At 42.1% G+C, this 19,808-nt stretch overlaps 1 protein-coding gene across 1 annotated transcript; it reads left to right on the top strand.

Annotated features, from left to right (window-relative positions):
- Window positions 1–1,550: 1,550 nt before the first annotated feature.
- On the top strand, window positions 1,551–19,755 carry PLCXD1 (phosphatidylinositol specific phospholipase C X domain containing 1). The gene is made up of 7 exons (XM_085213324.1): window positions 1,551–1,706; window positions 4,227–4,368; window positions 8,695–8,831; window positions 11,284–11,412; window positions 12,568–12,723; window positions 17,189–17,372; window positions 17,976–19,755. The coding sequence occupies exons 2-7, from the start codon at window positions 4,257–4,259 to the stop codon at window positions 18,266–18,268; spliced, it is 1,011 nt and encodes a 336-aa protein (XP_085069450.1). The 5' UTR covers window positions 1,551–1,706; window positions 4,227–4,256; the 3' UTR covers window positions 18,269–19,755.
- Window positions 19,756–19,808: the final 53 nt, after the last annotated feature.

The raw sequence follows: 19,808 nt of genomic DNA, 5'->3' as shown, positions 1-19,808 counted from the left end.
TGATGCTCTCAAATGCTATCAGCTTTAAACCTTCTCATTTCTGAATGCTTCAAAAGCTCCTTCTGGGTAAGAGGTTCTTTGCCCTGTATTTCTGAACTCCACTATCAGACTTTTAAATGCAGACACTTATTTTGCAACTGTGGTGAGAAATCCTGGGCTTTCACCTCCCCCACGTTCTTCATCTTGAAATCTCCTTGTCGTTGCATCTGCAAATATTGCTGAAGGTTATCCTTGCCTTGACCCTTCCTTGGGAGATGTGCTTATTCAGGGCTTAATTGTTTGCTGATTAATTTCCTGTCATTCCTCCTTTTACTGGCTTCCTAAATCCCCCTTAGTGAGTTTGTGGTCTAGGGGCTAAAATATGAGTCACTGTGCTGACATCTCCAGTAATTCCAAAGCAACTTAAGAAAAACTGAGACCCAAACTCAGACTTGAAAGAGTATGGGTTAGAGAGGGCTCTTTCCACTGAGGTGAGACCTGCAAGAGTTCTTTTCATGTGAATCAACAGATACTTCATATGATTACAACTTGAAGTCTTGTTTTTATGCTTACAGAATAAAATACTTTGGGATTTCAGTTCCATGGTTCTTTCTTTGTTTTCTGTTGTTTGCATCAAATCAACACAAAAATAGCTTTTAAATTTCCCTCTCCATAGCCATATTTTCCCAGATTATCCCGAAAACTTCACCCAAGTTTGCTTCACAGTGCTTTACATTTTTCCATCACAATAGCATCCAGGGGCTACCTGGTTACTCTCTTGTCATACCTTCACAGTCATAACTTTCTAAGTAATTTAATGATTGAGGTTTGTTTTTTTTTCTCTTAACTTTTCCTATTTGAAATACATTCCCATTTATTTTAACTCATGAAGAGCATGACAATAGTTGTCCTGTAACTGTTCTCAGCCACTTTCTATCATACTGAGGCAAATCCTCCCAGCCTTTAAACAGCATCTTTATTACCTTCCCTTTTGCTCTATTTCATCCCTCTTGGTGTTCTTTTTGTGCTTAGCTTTACGACCAGTCACAGGTCTATTCTGTATCTGCAGAAGAGACTTATCAATGGGCAACAGTGTGAGCTGTAACACTGCTGCGAATCCTCAGCAGCCGTGCTGCCTTGGGACTCACCAAGGGTTTGGCTTGCCCATCTGAAACGTTAACCCAGTCTGGCTGCTGTTGCCACTGCCAGGTTAGCTCCACCAAAATGAGATGGTGGAAAAGAAACACCTGGAAAAGATACCCTTGCATTAAGAGGCCCAGCACGGCAGCAGTCTGAATTTTCCTTTGCCCTGGCCATTATACAACCCTAGAGCGTGGGCCCTGATCCCGGTTTTGCTGCTGGTGACCCATTAGGAAATCTGCCCTACAGCAGAGAAAGAGTTTGTTCTCTTTATTCGTTCTTTTGCTTGTTGGACAAAGCAGGCAGTTAACGTACTACTCGTACACGTTCGAGCTATTTTGCAGCTGGTAGGTTTCCAGTGCAGCTGCAGGACGGCTGAAGGCAGTCCCCAGGCGCCCCTTCCCTCCTGCAGCAGTACGCTCTCAGCCCGCTGAGCGTCCCACAGGCGCTCGGGCTGACTCCTCCCGCCCCGGCACCTTCCCAAACTGGCTGCCCGGAGCCGGGAGGGGCGGGGTCGGGCCTCTTCCCCTTTGGCTCCTACCCGGGTGCCCTGAGGAGCTGGGATGGAGGCGAGGCGTTTGCTCCGGGTGGGTAAGGCGGGAGCGGAGAGGGAAGGGGAGTCTGGCTGCCCGCGGTGAGATGGCAGGATGCAAGCAGAGGGTGCTGTAACGCCGTGCGGTGTTTTTCGGTTTTGTTTTCCTCCTTTCCACTTGGGAATTCAGTCCTCGTCGTTGCAATCGGTGTAATTCACATGAAAATCTCTCGTGTAATTACTGTGGCGTTGGTTTGCTCCCGGTTAGGCTGCAGCCAATGCTTTAATTATGTCATCCGACGTTCGCCAGTCTCGTTTTCCTGACGGCTTTTTGCAGCGTTGGCCGTCGGGTCCCTGGCACACCCGGCCCCTCTGCCATGCTGGGGACATCCCGAGGTGATGCCACCCGAAGCTCTTGGCGTATTTCAGCCTTACTGCTTGTTTGTTCTCCGCGTCCCGGCAGAATCCTCGCGTTGTAATTAAGCTGCGTAGCACGATTAGGTTAGAAAGCGGGCGGGAGCTCGTGGGGATTGAGGGTGGTTCGTCGTGGCAGCAGCGTGCAGAGGATGGCTTCGCCATCAGGTTCTTGGGCAGGGAGGTGGGAATAAAGGCACTGCTCTCCTTTGCGGAGTTTGAGATTTACTTATGAAAGGGGAAGCTAGCAGTTGCAGTTTCATTCTTCTAGGCGAGCCTTGGTTTTGCCTTAAAGGATATGCTGCATCCTAACCATGAGGTGGCAGCTGAGTTAGGAGGTAGTGATACGAGCATCTCAGGCTTGTGTTCTGCAGGAACACAGCCAAAACCTGGTTTGATCTCTTTTGATCAGCTCGGTCTTGCTATTTCTGCTCCCCACTGGCTTCTCCATGCCCAAGAGGGTGCTCTTGTTGTCCCACCATGGTCAGGGTAGCGGCAGCAGCTTGTGCCAGCTGGAAGACAGTGGTCAGCCTCCATAGGGAGCGAACATGGCAGAATACCCCTGCTGAAAGGTGTTGATAAGTGCTGGTTTCTAGCCTCTAGTAAATTTGGCTCATTGAAAAGTTAGTGGAAAACAAAGGCTGGATGAGCCAAAGGGGAAAATCCCAGATTACATGTAGGATACTAGGGCAATGTCACTGGGCTTTTCCCTCCATCGCCGTGATATTGTCAGTATTTCATCTGGGCTGCAGGAACTCGGTTGGACTGATCCAAAGCCACATCGACTGTGCAGCTGGGCTGGCTGGGTGAGCAATACTGCATGCATCATCAGATGTAAAAGCAGATTGTGTCTGTTATAGGTGACGTGTACATGGAACTTAGTGAAGTAATTGCTGACATTACCTTCCAGATGACCTCACGTGGCTGTGAAAAAAAACTTACTGCACAATGTTTAAGGAAACTACAGGTTCTTCATATAAATAGCATTGCTCACTTGTAAATCCTGAAGAACCAACCATCTCCTCAGACAACACGAAGAATTTGCTGGGGAGAAGCAGTCTCAGGAATGAATATGTAGAGATGTGGCAAGAAGGAACATAGATAAGTCAGGTAGGCTGGCGCAGCACAAAAGCTGCACGGTACTTATCTGACTGCTGCATCTGCAGCAGAAAAGAAAGAAATATTCACAGTGCCAACTTTTTAAGAAAGAAGGAAAAAGGAAGGTGGGATGTTACCATAGGTAGTCACTGTGCCGTGATCTAAAAAGTATTCCACTACCTAGCTGGATAAGAAAGATCCTTCAAATGAGTGAAACAAAGGAAGGCTTTTATCTTTACAAACATCACCTGAACCTTAGGCAACATCCTATAAAGAAAAGAAAAAATGACAAAGGGAGCTTGTCTTCATGTTTTGCACTGTTCAAGAGAACACAAAGTGAAAAATAAGCAGATTAACTCTAGTGTGCTCAAGTGAGGGATTTCTCAGCTGGAGTTCATCTGCTGGCACTCCTGACCGTTACAAACTTTGCAGAAGATCCTGGAGAGATCCATGTTAAAGAAGAACAATTCCAGAGTAGTTTTCTGGAAAGTCTGACCAGCTGAAGTTCATGTAATCATGGGCTCCATAGGGATGATAAGAGCAGACATCAAGAGATCTTCTCAAAACAGGGAATAAGAAGATGGAAGTTTTCCCCTTTGACCCCAAGAGTCATCTTGATGTGAAAATCCGTTGTCCAAGAGAAGAAATGAGGACTTGTCACAAAGGCATTGGTCTGGCAGCTGGTGTGGTGCTTTGTGATCCCCAGGGCCCTGTGGGCAGCAGACTCGGTCCCTCTCCTGCTTCTGTCAAGGATTAAGGAAGTAGACATTTTTTCCCACTGGAAATGGGCTGCCCCTCGTGATGTTGTAGTAGCCTCCGTAGATAATCATTTTTCCACACCATCAGAGCCTTGTTTGCTTTGATGTACCTTTGGCATCACATTGGGAGAGTGTTGTCTAAAGCGGTGAGTCTTGTGATTGCAAAGCTCATGACCTTTTTGAGAGAGAGCTTGTCATTTTATAGTAGGAATAAATGCATTCTGCACAGTCCAATGGCATTGTGAAATAATTAATGAATCTTACTCTTTTTTTTTTTTTTTTTTTTTTTTTTTTTTCCCTCCCAGTACAGTCTATGAAGTCTTAGGACAGTACTAATGGAGGGCCCTTTGCAAACCTCCATTCACGTGTGCCATGAAAATGCTCAGTGGATGTCAAAATTACCAGAAAAGCTTTGGGATACTCCCCTCTTTAACTTATCTCTTCCAGGTAAAGATTAACTTTTGTTCTTTGCTGTTTTGTTAGCATGTCATTTAAGCACTGGAACATCCTGCTTGTTTTATTTCATGAAGGCTGTTTTTTTTTGTTTTTTTTTTGGGGGGGGGGGTCTGCGGCAGGCAGAAGGGTCAGGGGGAGTATTTTGGAGGTTTTCTTAGAGGGGAGGGAGAAGATCTTAAGGGAAGAAAATGGGACTTCTGTAGCATCAAGATGTGCAAGATGCGTATGCATCATCATGTCAGATTAGTGTTAATAATCTGAGCATTTGTTTATTTTGGCTACGGTGGAATTTTCTAATGTGTTATTTACACTTTTTTCTAATTAAAATGACTCCAAAAGGAGACAACATTTCACCTTATTATTTGTTTCTTTGCACTGCTTGAAAGAGGCTGGGAAGTTATAGAAGGAAAAAAAAAAGAGAAGAAGGAAGGAGGGTGGGGACTTGGAATTAATGTATTTGTTTTTATTAATGTTGATAAAGACTTTACTGCATAGCTGCTGGTCCCTGTTTCTGAAAACTAGATGTATCCAATTATGGGTAAATATAGTTGCATTATAGCTGATCTCTTCATTGGCGCTACAATCAGACTTGCTTATTATTAGCTTTTTAAAAAATTATTATTATTTTTTGGTCATTGCTCTCTGCTGTCTTGAACAGATTTTTTTTCCTCATTCTGTCTGAAGAAATTTTGGGAGAACTTGCTTTCACTGGCTTGAGGGAAGACTGTTGGCTGGAGGACTGTTAGCTCTTGAGTGCTTTGCTGTGGGCAGGGCTGCCCCCCTCCAGCTCAAGCTGCCCAGGGCCATCCAACCTGGCCTTCAGCACCTCCAGGGATGGGGGACCACAGCTTCCCTGGGCAGCTGTGCCAGCGCCTCACCACCCTCTGAGTGAAAAATTTCTTCCTAGTATCTAATAAAATTTTTTCCTCTTCTAGTTTAAAGCCATTCCCCCTTGTCCTATCATTATCTGCCTATGTAAAAAGTCAGTCTTCCTCCTTGTTATAAGCTCCTTTGAAGTGCTAGAAGGTCACAGTGAGGTCTCCTGGGAGCTTTTTCTTCTCCAGGCTGAACAAGACCTGCTGCCTCAGCCTGTCTTCATAGGAGAGGTGAACCAGCCCTCTGATCCTCTTCATGGCCCTTCTCTTGACCTACTCCAACACTTTCGTGTTTTTATTTGTGCTGGGGCCCCAGGCCTGGACACAGAGCTGCAGATGGGGGCCTAAAAAGGGCAGAATAGAGGGGGACAATCTCTTCCCTTTCCCTGCTGGCCATCACTCTTCTGATGCAGCCCCAAATACAGTTGCTCTTCTGAGCTACAAGCACACATTACTGTCTCATGTGCAGCTTTTTGTCCACCAGGACCCGTAAGTTGTTCTCCAAGGGGCTGCACTCCAGTTCTTCTGTTCTTCTCCCAGTCTGTACTCGTACCTGGGATTGCACCAACCTAAGTGCAGTGCTTGCCCTTGTTGAACCTCATTAGGTTCTTGAGGGCCTATTTTTCAAGTCTGTCCAGGTCTCTCTGGATGGCATCTCTTTCTTCTGGTCTATTAACTGTACCACTCAATTTGATGTCAGCAAACTTGCTGAGGGTGTGCTTGATTCCACTGTCCTGATTGTTGATATAAATCTTGAAGAGCATCAGTTCCAGTGCAGACCCCTGGGGGACATTGCTTATTACTGACATCCACCTGGACAGAGTCTTTGACTGCAGCCCTCTGACCATGGTCATTCAAATAATTCATTCTCTACTGAATAGTCTACCCTTCAAATTCGTATCTTTCCACTTTAGAAACAAAAAATGTTATGTGAAACCCTATCAAAGGTCTTGTAGAAGTCCAGGTAGATTATATCAGTTGCTCTTTCTTTGTCTACTGAAGCTGTCACTGCATGATAGGAGGCCACCAGGAGGTAGAGCAACAAGATAAGAAAATAAGTATCTATCTTATGGTAGAAGATAAGTAATTCTTTTTTTTCTTTTTTTTTTTTTTAATTTCTATATATTGTTCCTCTTGCAAAAATCATTAAAAAATCAATGTTCCTTGATATGAAAGGAATCGTGTTACCTCTAAAGGGATTTCACAATGATGTTTCTTGCTAGAATGCTGAGAACTTGTTGATGTGTGCTTTTGACTTCTTGACTCTTCTCCTAACAGTGATCTTGGTATTCTCGTGAATGTTTGTTGTTTTCACAGTGAACAGGCAGGAAGAAAAGAATGATTGAAGAACTATATGGAGTTATGTCAGAGAGTATCGAGCTGGGTATTAGGAGAAGTTTCTTCACTGAGAGGGTAACTGGGCATTGGAACAGACACTGCAGGGCAGTGGCCATGGCCCCAAGCTGCCAGAGTTCAAGAAGCATTTAGACAACACTATGAGCCATAGGGTTTGAATTTTGGCTGGTCCTGTGTGCAGCTAGGAGTTGGAGTTGCTGATCCCTGTGGGTATCCAACTCAGGATATTCTTTAATTCTAAGACAAGTCAATTTCAACAAACACTGGATGATTTTACTGTGCACTGCAGGTCATGTAGCTTGGAAGAAAGCTTCTTCTCCAGCTGACCTACTAAACTAGTCTAGCCCAAATCAGAATAGAACTAAACAAGACCAACCAGATCAAGACAGCTCTAGCAGGTTTTCAGAGGGAGCGATGTCTGAAGGAAACCCAATTTGGAAATAGAAGCTTACTCATCTCCCCACAGAAGCCAGCCTTGCCCTCCGGTCATTAGGGCATGATAAATGTGTCATAACCTAAGGGTTATGAGATGACTGGGCTCATCTCAGATAGAGAAGATAACAAGGCATGCAAGAAACTTGAGAATGTGATTTCTGAACGCACGATAAGGAGACAGGGGCAAATCTTATCAGTTAGCACTGTGTTGTACTAGGTTAATGACAGGAGTTGTTTAGAGCTTTGAAGCTGCCTGGTTTTGTGCTAGCTTGCTATCTTTGAATCAAACTTGCTGTATTGTGGATATACCCTTCTTCATTTTAACGTGGTGATGTCACATGAAGATACCTAAATGAAAAGTTATTATCCATGATAATGACATAAGCAGATGCAACACCCATTGATGGAGTCATGTTCACTTCTCTTAGACTTGGATTTGGTCCATGGATATTTAATGGTTTGATACATACATCTTTTAAGACAAACTCTTTTGATTTAATGTCCTCATTGCCAACCTTCCATCTGTGATAACCTTGGTTGGGTCATTTAAAGCAGGAAAATACAGACATAAAACTACATTTCAAAAGGTGAACAATAGTTTATTGTCTTGTTCTATTATTGAGTGTTTCAAAGAGTTTTCTTTATTCCAGATATGATCTTGTCCTTTCGCTTTGGCTACTAGAAGTATTGCCACTGGCACCAGTTTAGACTGACCCTTTAAGAAACTGGTTTCAAGCATCAGTGATTGCTTTGTTCAACAGAGGATTTAAAAAAAAAATTCCTTACAGATACCTTGTAAAAATCCCAGCAAATCAGGTCATCAAGTTTTTAGCTGTTCTTATTGATGCTTTACGAATTGAGAAGAAATAATAGAACAGAAAAAGCTAGCAAGATCACTGACTGCCTGTCCTGAAGGTGTTGTAAGTTGTATCATATGTAAATGAACCTTTTTGACAAGAAGTATTTCAGATTTAAGGCTTCAGGGGCAGGCTGGGCATTAGGAGGCATTTATTTATTTGAGGGTGGTCAAACACTGGAATAGGCTTTCTAGAGAGGTATTTGATGCCCCATGGCTGTCAGTGTTAAAGAGGCATGTTGATCAGGCAGCTGGACTTATGATCTTGGTACATTCCTTCTGTCTATATTCTGTTCTGTTCTCTTCTATATTCAGGGAACATTTGGATTTTGTGTTGAGGGATATGGTTTAGTGAGTACTACTGATGATGGATGGTTGGACTGGATGATCTTTAAGGTCTTTTCCAACCTTGGTGATTCTGAGATTCTGTCAGCTGTTTATTTCCCCAAAAAAGAGAGTTTTCACAACAAGACACTCATTGAAATTGACTGTCTTAATGCAGTATGAGGCAAATATCAACAGTGATATGTAGTTTAAGTGGGAACTGCTTTAATGAAAAATACTGAAAAGTTGGAGTGCCATCCTTTTATGTGGATTTCACACTAATAACGCCAGTTGAGTGAGCTCTGTAGGAGCCCACCTTTCTGCCATAACTGCATAAGCTGTCAGGCAACATATGTTTGTTTTGTAAATGAAGAGGCAAGTCAGATGTGTGTGTGAAATGCAATCGTGCATTGTGGTGCTTGAGTAATTAAGAAATGACATGTATTTTCTGTTTAATTTTGTATTCTGCAGGGAGTCATGACACTATGACCTACTGCTTGGATGAGAACTCTGCTGTTAGTGGCAATGAATCCAAGCTGGTGAAGTTTTTAAATAAATGTATGCCCTGCATTGTACGCCCTATTATTATGAAGTGGTCCATAACACAGGTAAATGTCTGATGTTCTCAAGCCTGAACACATTTGAATGTTGTGCTGAAGTGCAAAGTGTGGTCGTGTTCTCCTGTAAAGCAATGAGAGAACAGCCAGCAGTTGTCATGAAGTACCACTGCTGTGGAACCAGATCTTCATTTGTAGGGAAAAGTCGTTCAGCTTGGACAGGGAGGGTTCACAAAGATGTTGCTTAAAATTGACTACTAGAAATTCATATTCCTTACAGTTTTCTTATTGTTATTATTAACATTTAGTATTACCCTAATCAAAATAAGTTAGTAGAAGGGTTTTTCTTTTCTTGCACTTAATTCAGAAGGCAATGCCCTTTTTATTGTCACTGTTGTGTGAGGTGCCTGTTGTTTTGCACTGCTTTATTGTGTAAATATTTCAGCGACCTGCAAAGGCAAAAATGTCATTTAAGGGGACTTTAAAGATTAAGAGAATGAAGGTCTGACACTTCACTTTTTATAAAACAACTGAATTTTAAGCTAGCAGTTATCTCCTGCTGTTCCTCACAAATGTACGTTAGAGATGAAATTGGGGATCATAGTTTAAGTTACCGCTTTTGAAGATTTTTCTAAAGAACGGACTTTCATGTCATCAAAGAGGCACCAGAAATCTTTTCACTTTTGTTCTTTTTGAAGGAGTACTTCATTAGTAGTGACTTAAAACTGAATAATTGAGAAGTGGCAATAATTATCCTTAGGCTTCTTCGCTTATCACAGGGTCTTTTCTTGAACCATTTTTTTTTAACTTTGGAGCTCGTGCCAATGATGAGTTCAGATACCTCCTCACCTGCCAGTTGCTGGTGGACAGGGTGTTCTTGATGGAGATAAACAAGCTCCATGCATCATTACTGTCATTTTCCGGTTGGAGCCCAGCTTGCTGAGTGGGAGGTGGCCTGGCAGATGGGGAAGACCTGGCTGCAGGCCTGTCCTCTTTAGTGCCAGGTTGTCTCTGCAGGAAGGTGACTCTGTCCCTTGGTATCTGGAGCAGTGGTCGAGGCATCCTGCTGCTAGCAGGACCCACAAGTTCCTGGATGGCCCTATGCCAGGCCCCAGCCCTGGCTGTTACGTGTGTCAGCCTGGAGGCCCTTATCTTTTCTATGCAGTGGCTGACGTCAGCTCTCAACCTGGATGTCAGGTGTGAGATAGCTGTGCTGAGTCGCATTGCTTTCCAAAACACCCTCTTTTGGCACTTGGAGGCAATAATTGTGCTGTCTGATTTAGTATCCAAATCCAAGTGACTAATTAAGGGGATTAATTGTCTAGTTTTCCCAGTCAGTTGGTAGAAAGAAAGAAATTTGTCCAAAGGGCAATTCACAGCAACTAATCAGTCTGGTGCACTTTCTGGCCACAAGGGTTACATATGACCTACAGCCATACATTTTCTGCACCCCATGTGGAAGCCAGTCTTGGGCATGGATCACTCCTTTGGCTTCTCCAGCTTGGAGGAGGCCAAGCGGTGTGGAGGATGATGCTGGCAGCTCCTGTGATCCTCAGCACCTGAGGGCATATGCAGCTTAGATTGAACTCCCTTCCAGGAGCAGAAAGGTGGGTGGCTAGAGCTAGGCAGGCTGAACATCCTGCCAGAAGTCTTAATTTCTGTCCCAGCACTAACAAGAGTGGTTATTAGGCACAACACTTTGCACTGGTTTTGCTTTAATTGAATCCTATCTGACTTAAATTAGTACAGTCTTTTCTTTTTTTCTGAAACCTAATAGTGTTGTCCATACAAGCAGGTTGAACTGAGACAAAGTAGGATTTCAATGTATTAAGTTCATTTGATTACTCTCTCAGTGAAAGAGGATCGTGATAAATATAGGAGATGTGTCATTTGGGACATGTTGCCCCAGACTTAGCTCTGTAACCTGTCCCATGTAGCTCTCAAAGCCAAATGTAGAGAAATCCAAGACAGAAGAAGGCCTGTATTTTGTAGGACTTCTGCAAGTTAATTCAAACTTTTAAAGAGACTTTATCCTAAAAAGAGAACAATAGCCAGTACTTTTTTCTATTTTTGTTTTTCCTTCCATTGAGGATGAGTGAGGTCCATAGAGACAACCATGGTAAAGTCTTTGATCTAATAAAATAAATACAGAGTTTCTGAGGTGCTGATCCTGCAAGATTTGTTCATACAAATAGCCTTGTGAACAGAGATTGCGTATTTATGCGCAGGTTAATGGATCTTTTAACTTTGAGAAGACAACAAATGCAGAGGTCTGAAACTAATCTAGCCTATATCTGGAGTATATTCCATGGGGAAATCAGGATCCTCTTGTTAGATAGTAAAATAATTTAAAGTTATGACTCGGTACCTTACAGTGCCATTTTAAAGAAGAAAGATGTGGAAATGGTAGGGCTAATTTGGTATACCTTTTCCAGTTATCTAATCTAAAGGAACAAACCACTTTCAAACTCTCAGGACCTTTGTCTTCTTTTTAACTCTCCAGGTGCTAACTGTGACGGAGCAACTTGAGGCCGGAGTTAGATATTTGGATTTTAGGATTGCCCACAAGGCTAGCGATCCATCTGTGAATCTGTACTTCGTGCATATGGTATACACAACAGTTACTGTACAGGTATTGTCCTTGCCTTTGGAATGGCTATACACATGGTGCTGCTTATTTTATGTAAGGGCCATCCTCATCTGAAAATGCTTCCCCAAAGTTTTCTGAATAGGTTATTTGTTTTCCCAATAGGAGGACTTTGAACTAGAGAAAGTTGGCAGGGCTGGTTACTGAGCTAGTTTCAGCAGTTGCAGTTAAGGTTTCAGTGTTGATCAGTTTCTTATCCTCAAACTGGAACTGCTGCGCCTTCTTCTCTATGACCCACCAGGTGCCTGGGGTTTATCTTGTGTAGTCCAAGGATGCTATTATCCAGGGCAGTCATATTTCCCCAGTACAGACAGAAGTTACAAAAAGAAGGTATTAAGAGCCTACTAAATCACAGACTTTTTTTTTTTTCTGGGAGGGAGGAAGGGCAGCGAAGGGAATAAGTGTTTCATTGAGAGACTCAAGTCTGTGTCCCATTATTAAAGTACTGTCAGATTCTATGAAGACTGTAATATGAAGTTGCTCTTTTGCCTGTGCTATCTCACTGTGGACCAGTTTACGTTGTCTTTGCAATTGCTGAGATTTGTACAGCCAGGCACAGAGGAGTGCACAGCCAGCTAAGGTGGCTTTTGTTTGTAGTCTGATTGGCTAAGCCTTGGTTTTGTATTTATTATTTGAACCTTTTATGTCATGATGATTGGCACGTTAGATGCAGTGCCTGTCTACTCTGCTAATTGTGTGTGACTTCCAAGAAGTTTCACTGCCTATAACAAACGGGGAAAACAGATCCTGTCATGTTAAAGCAAGCACAGAGTTTTCCTTATTTTCCAGTTTGCCACCAACATTGTGTTTGTTCTTGAAGAAGATTGGGAAGATGGGTTTACTGATAATCTGCCTGTAAGGAGATTGATGGGTATTACCAAAATACAAAGCTATTAAATGTAGTGTGCTAGGCCCACAGCCAAAGTAAATAAGCACAAACCTGCAGAAAGTAGGTTTTTCTGTTTTTTCTCTCTGAAGCACCTTGTGGGCTACCAGATGTCCATACTCTGAAAACCTACATTTTTTCATTACAGTGATTGTGGTTCTATCCAACCATTAAAGTTTTCCCTAATGGAAAAGTTTTACTTCCTTTTCTCTGTGTAGCATGATTTTCTAAGTTGCCTTGACTCTCTCTTATAGGATATTCTGTGGGAAGTGTTAAAGTGGTTGGAAACTCATCCTCAGGAAGTTGTTATCTTGGCCTGCAGGAATTTTGATGGACTAACCAAGAAACTTCACTGTCATCTTATTACCTGTATAAAACAGATTTTCCAGTGTAAACTGTGTCCAAGAAATGTAAGTATGAGATCTTTCTCCGTTTCTTTTAAAGGATGATGTATTACAGTGTGTTGTGGTTTTTAACTCTTCAGGTGGCTGAGCACCATACAGTCATTTGCTCACTCCTCCCTTCCCAGTGGGATGGGGGAGAGAATTTGGAAAAAACAAAAGTAGAACTCATGAGTTGAGATAAAGCTATTTACTAAGATAGAGAAAAGGGAAAAAATAATAGTTATGAACATCTATATCTATCTATCTATTTATGAATGTATATAACAAGTGATGCAGAAGCAGTTGCTTGCCACCCCCCTGACCAACACCCAGCTGGCTCCCCGAGCAGCAAAAGAGAGAGAGACGCCCTCCACCCCCTTCAAAACTCCTTCCACATGATGTCATATGGTATGGAATATCCTTTTGGCCACTTCAAGTCAGCTGTCCTAATTCTGTCTCCTCCAAGGTCCTTGGGCCTTTCTGTGAGAATGGCCTTGGCTCTGTGCAACACTGCTTGGAGGCAACTATCAACATTGGTGTGTTATCAACATTGTTTTTCTTCTAGAATCAAAATCATAGCATCATACCAGGCACTCTGAAGAAAACAATTCCATCCCAGCTGAAACTAAGACACTGTGAGGTGCTTGGTTCAGAGTTTTATTTTCAGCTTTTCTTGCATTTTTCTCCTAGGAAAAGCAGCATTTACTGCATCAGGGATACGTCTTTACCTAATAAATTTGAGGAGATAAAGCATAGTATGGAGGAAGGAATTAAATTTGACTGTCACATGTAGATTTGTGGGACCATAGTAGGGATACAGCTGCTATCTGCTACTCTGCCAGATTTTTGTGAATAAGTGTTGCTATAAATAAAGTCCAGATTATGGCAAGGGCTTTCAGTTTTAGATGGAGATGACTACCTTCTTCTATTGACAGAATTCAGAAGAATGCCTTTTCTTCCTTTTCACAGCAATTATTATAAGTTATTTGGTGGTACTTATAGCATCAGAACTATATAATTTAGGTTGGAAGTGAATTTGGAATTCAACCCCACCAGGCAGACCAGACCTACTTCAAAGCCGTGTTAGGCCGTATCCTGTCCATTCTTGGATAGCTCTGAAGGTAGAGATTCCATAGCCTTTCTAGGCAGCTTGATCCAGTGTTTGACCACTCTTGCAGTAAACCTGTTTTCCATATATCTAATCAGAATTTTTCCTGTGGCACCTTGTGGTTGTTGACTTTCATCCTTTTATCCATGCCAGTGCATTTCTGAGGAGCAGCTGCCTCTGTCTTTCTCTACACCCACCCAACAGGTATTTGCAGACAGTAGTAAGATCTGTCCGTAGTCATCTCCAGGCTGAACAGACTTAGCTCTTAGCCTGTATTTGAGTTTCCAGCCCCTGCTCACCTTGGTTGCATGCTGCTGGATTCACTTCAGCACGTCTGAATCTTTTTTGTACTGGGAAAGCTCCAGCTGGACACAGTGGACTCACAAATGGGTGTCCTGGTGTGTGGGATTACTCCATCCAGGCTCAGGACACTGCATTTGCCTTTATTGAGCTTCATGAGTTTTCTGCCAGAGGTGCCAGGTGAAGAGGGAGAAGGTAGATCAGTCTGAATCAGGAGCTCTCTGCTATAGCTACCAACAGGATACAAGTTGGTGCAGAGGTTTCTGTGCATCACCAATCCACTTGGGAATGTGCTGACACCAGCAGCTGCTGTCAGAGAGGGGCCACAATAGTGGCCTTGGCTTTCCTTCCTCCACTTTAGCTGGAGCTGACCTTCCAGACAGCCTAATAAGCTTTCAGTCACCCAAACCTCTAGAAAAGCTTTAATTTTCATAATTGGAAATTATTTGATTGCTACATTTTAGATGTTGAGATTTTTAACTTTCTCTCTTGACAAGGTGTGGGAGCTTTTAGCAGTTAAACAATTAACATTTCAAAGATGCGCAGGCACAGAGGGTTTTCTCTGGAGATGTGAGGGTGCAGGATAATGATGACCCTGTTTGTGATTTGAATTAATCCTTTGAAGCTGGTGGATCAGTAAGGGCTGAGTATTACCATTTCAAAGGATCTTGTACGGCAGAGTTAAAATAGAACAATTCTCAGCAAAATTAGGGGTTTCTGATAATTCAGGCCTCAACTGAATAACAGAGGACCTGAGTGAAAACATTTTATTGTTTCCTCATGTATCTTGAGTGTGTAAGTCGTGGCTGAGCAGAGCAAGACAAGAGCAAGAGGATGACCAAATTTGTTTTCAGGTGCATGGCCAGTTCCAAAACAAAAAGAAGTGATTAATTGCAAGAGGGACAAGTTGTTGCTGGTAGTTTGTTGAAGGAAGGTGATACTCTGAGGTCATGTGACTGAAGAAGAAAAGCAAATGGGAAAAAAAAAAAAAAAGAAAAAAAGCAACAAAAAGCAAATGGTATCCTGGGCTCCATCAGAAGAGAGGTGGCCAGCAGGGAGAGGAAGGTGATTGTCCCTATCTACTCTGCCCTCGTGAAGCTCCATTTGGAGTACTGCATCCAGGCCTGGAGCCCCCAGTACAAGAAAGACGGAGAGCTGTTGGAGAGGGTCCAGAGGAGAGCCACAAAGATGATCAGAGGGCTGGAGCACCTCCCCTACGAAGACAGGCTGAGGGACCTGGGGGCTTGTTCAGCCTGGAGAAGAGAAGGTTGTGATGTGACCTCATTGCAGCCATTCAGTACCTATAAACAGGAGGAGCCTATAGGAGGAGAGTCAACTTTTTGAAAGGGTAGATAGTAGCAAGACAAGGGGAAATAGTTTTAAGTTGAAGGAAAGAAGATTTGTGTTGGATATCGGGGGGAAATTCTTTATTATGAGACTGGTGAGGTGCTGGAACAGGCTGCCCAGAGAGGTTGTGGATGCCCTGTCCCTGGAGGTGTTCAAGGCCAGGTTGGATGGGGCCCTGGGCAGCCTTGTCTAGTATTAAACGGGGAGGTTGGTGGCCCTGCATGTGGAGAGGCAGTTGGAGCTTTATGATCCTTGAAGTCCCTTCCAACTCGGGCCATTCTGTGATTCCATGATTCTGTGAAAAAGAATGTTTCTGTGTTGCCTCCAGAGGGAGGGAGGATGGGATGAGATGGGTGAAGCCAAGTATTGCCCTCCTCCAGGAGTGCTTTTCATTTTCATAGGGTGTGTGACCAGCACAGTGGATCCTGCCATTTCTGTAGGTGACACTTTTGCAAGTTAGGTGGCTGTGGACCTTTTCAGAATCACAAATTCAGATTTAACATCACATAGCCTCATCCTTGCTCACTTGTTTTAAAATCATCTCATGTCTACTGTCTTTCAAGACTGCACCTATGGTGTCAAATGAAAGTAAATGTCAAAGCACTTACGAAGCTGTAAATAGATTTGTAGTACTGGTACTGGCCACAGTGTGACAACATTATATTGTGTTTAAAATTGTAACTGCCTTTGATCTGAATTATTTGGGTTAAAGATCCTTTGTCAGATGTCTACAGTTTCATCTCTGCATTGTTTGCAAAATAAGCATCTGTGCTCATATATTACATTTCTGGTGATGTGTTTTACTTTTTTCTTTTTTTTTTAAAGAGGTTTGAGCTTTAGAAAGGCAGTTGCAGTAAAGTGCAGTAAAGCATAGGCTTCTGTCAATCACAGATTCTGTAGCTCATTTTGTTGTTTATGTCTTAATTTTGAGGTATTTTTCTGATTTAACTGGAACTCACACTCTTTCATGGATGAAGCAAAAGGGATTTCATGTTCATTCTGGCTCTCTTCAAAGATTTGCATTAAAATGTTTCCACTTCGGTTTTTATTTTAAGTGAGAAGTTAACTGTAACATCATGAAGCTACCATTTCCACTCCACAAGCAACACAACAAAAACCCAAAGATGTCTGTTATAATACTGGGTTTGCAAATAAATAAATGAATAAAGAAAATTGGTGTCCAGTCAATTCTGTCCAATGACAACTTCTGGGGACTGGAAAATTTAATTTCATACTGAAACATTTAAATTAAACAGACCTGTATCAGACAATCTGGTTTTCTTCTAAGAGTTTTTCCTTCTCTCAATTCAGAATGACCGAGGCTTTCCAATTTCCAAAACTTCTCCTCTTACAGAAGTCAGATTAACATCTAAGATTTGTATTTACTTACTGAGTCTGAACAGTTGAGTTCTCATGAATGGCTTTGGCGATAAACTTGGATCTGTGTGGCAGTGCTGCCCTAACCATTCCTCTTTCATTGTGTGTTTTTCTGTAGATGGCTGTAGGCCTTTGTCCTCCTAGCTCCTCTTGCAGAATGGGTGATGCACTCAAAAAAAACAATACTCGGCTTGTAACCCATCCAACAACTTGTCTGGATGTACGTTTAGCAGCATTATTTGAACCAAATCTGTGCCTCGCTATCAAGGCAACTTCACACTTTGATATGTGAACTTCAGGGTGCTGATGTTGTTGGCTCGCAGCTCCTGCTGACCTCAACCCGGACTTAACTTCCCTTAGGTGGTTCCGACTCTGCGGACCATGTGGCAGCATGGCTACCAGGTTATAGTCTCGTATGAAGAAGATCTGGAAGTGCTGAAGGACTGTGAGCTGTGGCCTGCAATCCCATACTGGTGGGGAAACAAAACTACCACTCGTGCTCTCATCCAGTTTCTAGAACTCATGAAGCGGATGGGCCGTCCAGGTACCCGCACGGGGCTACTTGAAGGAAACAAGGGGCACGTATAGTAATGCAAACCAAATAGAAATAGTTGACTGTGAGTTCGTAGCATTGAGGGATGTAACACCATTGTGCATGCTGCATGATCTAGACACTTACATGTTGCTGAGTGATCTTGCCCACCCGTGGGTGAGTGCAACGCTGCACGTCATATTACCTGGTTGTATAAACATGTGCACAAATGTATGTACGTACACAAGCTATTTCATTGCAGCAGCTCTTTCATCTATGGGATCATGTGGAAAAGAACACAAGCCCTTCCCCCTCATTGCAGGGCAGCCAGCTGGCTGTCCATGCCCTTGTCACACATAAGAGACTACTGTCTGAGCCCAGTACTTGCTGGCTTTTACTGCTTTAGACAGCTCTAAGAATGAGGAAAAAGCAGTATGGCACATAATAGCAATAAAGGAAGACAGCCCCCTGAAACAGTCCTAGGTCTATGAAACAACACGGAAAGATTCTTAAGCACGTCCCAGTGAACCAGACCTTGAGTTAATGCAATGCTGAGCAGTCTCTGCTCTCCTCAGAGGAGTATTTAATGTGTCATTTTTCACTATTTTGTTTCAGAAACATTCTTCGTTGCGGGGATTAACCTTACTGAAAATTTAAGATATATTCTTGTACACCCATTTGGATCACTGAAGACAATGACACTCCGGAGTCTTCCATGCTTGAAAATGTGGGTGAGGAAGCAGTGTCCAGGACCACAAAAAGAATGTATTAACATCATTGCTGGAGACTTCATAGGAAATGACGATTTTGTCAGAGATGTGATAGAACTTAACACAAAAATTAATCCTCAGTTATACTGTCCCAGCAAAGGGTCTGGAACAAACAGCATTTCATTTTCAGCTTTTTAAAAAATCTTTGAAAAGCTGAAAAAACTTTGTGTGCATTTAATATTTCCTGGTTTAAACATCCCAGATTACACAAAGATCTGGTTAACTTAAACCAGGGATTTTTAAAAGCTCATTAAGAAACACTCTCTCAACATCATCAGGCTTTCAAAGTCTTTTCTTGAAAAAGGAGAGCAGGAAGGTCTTGTTGAAGTCATTATAGAAATGTGGGATAGGCATAATTTACTTGGGAGGTGCTTAGATCTTGTAGCAGCTGACAATATTGAGTCTCAAGAACTATTTAATATATGAGCAAGAAGTAGAAACGTCACTAGCTGCACAAATAATTTTGTGATTTTATTTTCTTTCTGCATATCCTTGCAACCCCAATTCTCAGTATTTTATCAGTGTGAAACTAACTTGCCTGTTTTCATGGTTTGTACTGAATACACAATGTGAGCAATTGAAAAATATTTTTTATCTATCAAAGATACTGTACTGACATTCTTACTTGCCACAATCTTTATATGTACATCAATCTGGAGATGTAGTACCGACTGTATTATGTGCTGAATATCAGTTGTGAGCCATTTCACTACCATGGTAGTCACAACATTCCTACTATTTTTAAGAGATGTGTAACAGAACACTTCGTTCTTGTTATCATCGATGCCAGTTCTGCCACAGCCAGGCCCCTGGACAGTTTTGTCTGCTGCAGTAAAATGCTTTTATATTAGAAGCTGTAAAAGCACCTCTCACATTAGAAATTAGTTTCATATGTGTCTGCTTTCTGTCTGAACTCAGACTGCTCTAAAAATGCAGATCATTGGCTCGTCATGCTTATGTGAGATTTCACAACTGATCTTCCATTATTTACATATTTTTGTAGCACTATAGTTTTTCCCTCTTGATAAATATTCTTTACTTGCTTAAACATTGTTTTATGTAAATTAATTCTATTTTTCTATTTTTTAAATGAACTGTGCAATAACAGATGATCGTGAAGGTAAGAGAAAGGACAAAGATCAGGGTTAAAACAAAACAGGCATTGTATAAAGTTACTATGCAGCTTCATCAATATACCTCACTTTTTATATGCACTTTACACATAGAAATTGAATTCAAGTGTCTGGCAAAATGTTGTGTTTGCAGTAGGTAGCTGCCTAACTTCCAAATGGATTGCTACTTGATACCAGATCAAAGTTACCTTTGACTTCTAGGGATGAAAGGCTAAGATGCTACCTCTTCATGCAGTCTCCCACAATTGCAGACTATGTAGGAGTGAAAATCAAACATTCCACTTAGTTAGAAGACTTTCTAAATACTTATTTACAGTGCTTTTTATCCTTGATCTCACTTGTGTTTACTTCATATAGAGCAGTCATTCAGTTTGGTTTTTTAAATAGTTGCCACCTTCATGAAGTGCTGTTCTAACTCAGAATGTTTTTCTGTCTTTTGTACCTTTCAAGTGTCCTGTCACTTTACCTAATAAATCTTTTTTGTGTACTAAAGACTGAAATACAGTTTTGTTTCTGCTTTCTGTAATACTGATGTTTTTTCTTTA

The sequence above is a fragment of the Meleagris gallopavo genome, chromosome 1, assembly GCF_905368555.1.
Source record: "Meleagris gallopavo chromosome 1, MGAL_WU_HG_1.1, whole genome shotgun sequence".
Classification (NCBI taxonomy): Eukaryota; Metazoa; Chordata; class Aves; order Galliformes; family Phasianidae; genus Meleagris; species Meleagris gallopavo.
The sequence above is the reverse complement of the archived record's forward strand: the minus strand, read 5'-3'. Positions and strand labels throughout refer to the sequence as shown.

Bases quoted from the DNA above. Each gene is read 5' to 3' on its own strand.
- PLCXD1 (XM_085213324.1), top strand. From the start codon at position 4,257: ATGGAGGGCCCTTTGCAAACCTCCATTCACGTGTGCCATGAAAATGCT. The intron at 8,832-11,283 runs GTAAATGTCTGA...TTAACTCTCCAG, and splicing joins TGAAGTGGTCCATAACACAG to GTGCTAACTGTGACGGAGCA. The intron at 17,373-17,975 runs GTACCCGCACGG...ATTTTGTTTCAG, and splicing joins GAAGCGGATGGGCCGTCCAG to AAACATTCTTCGTTGCGGGG.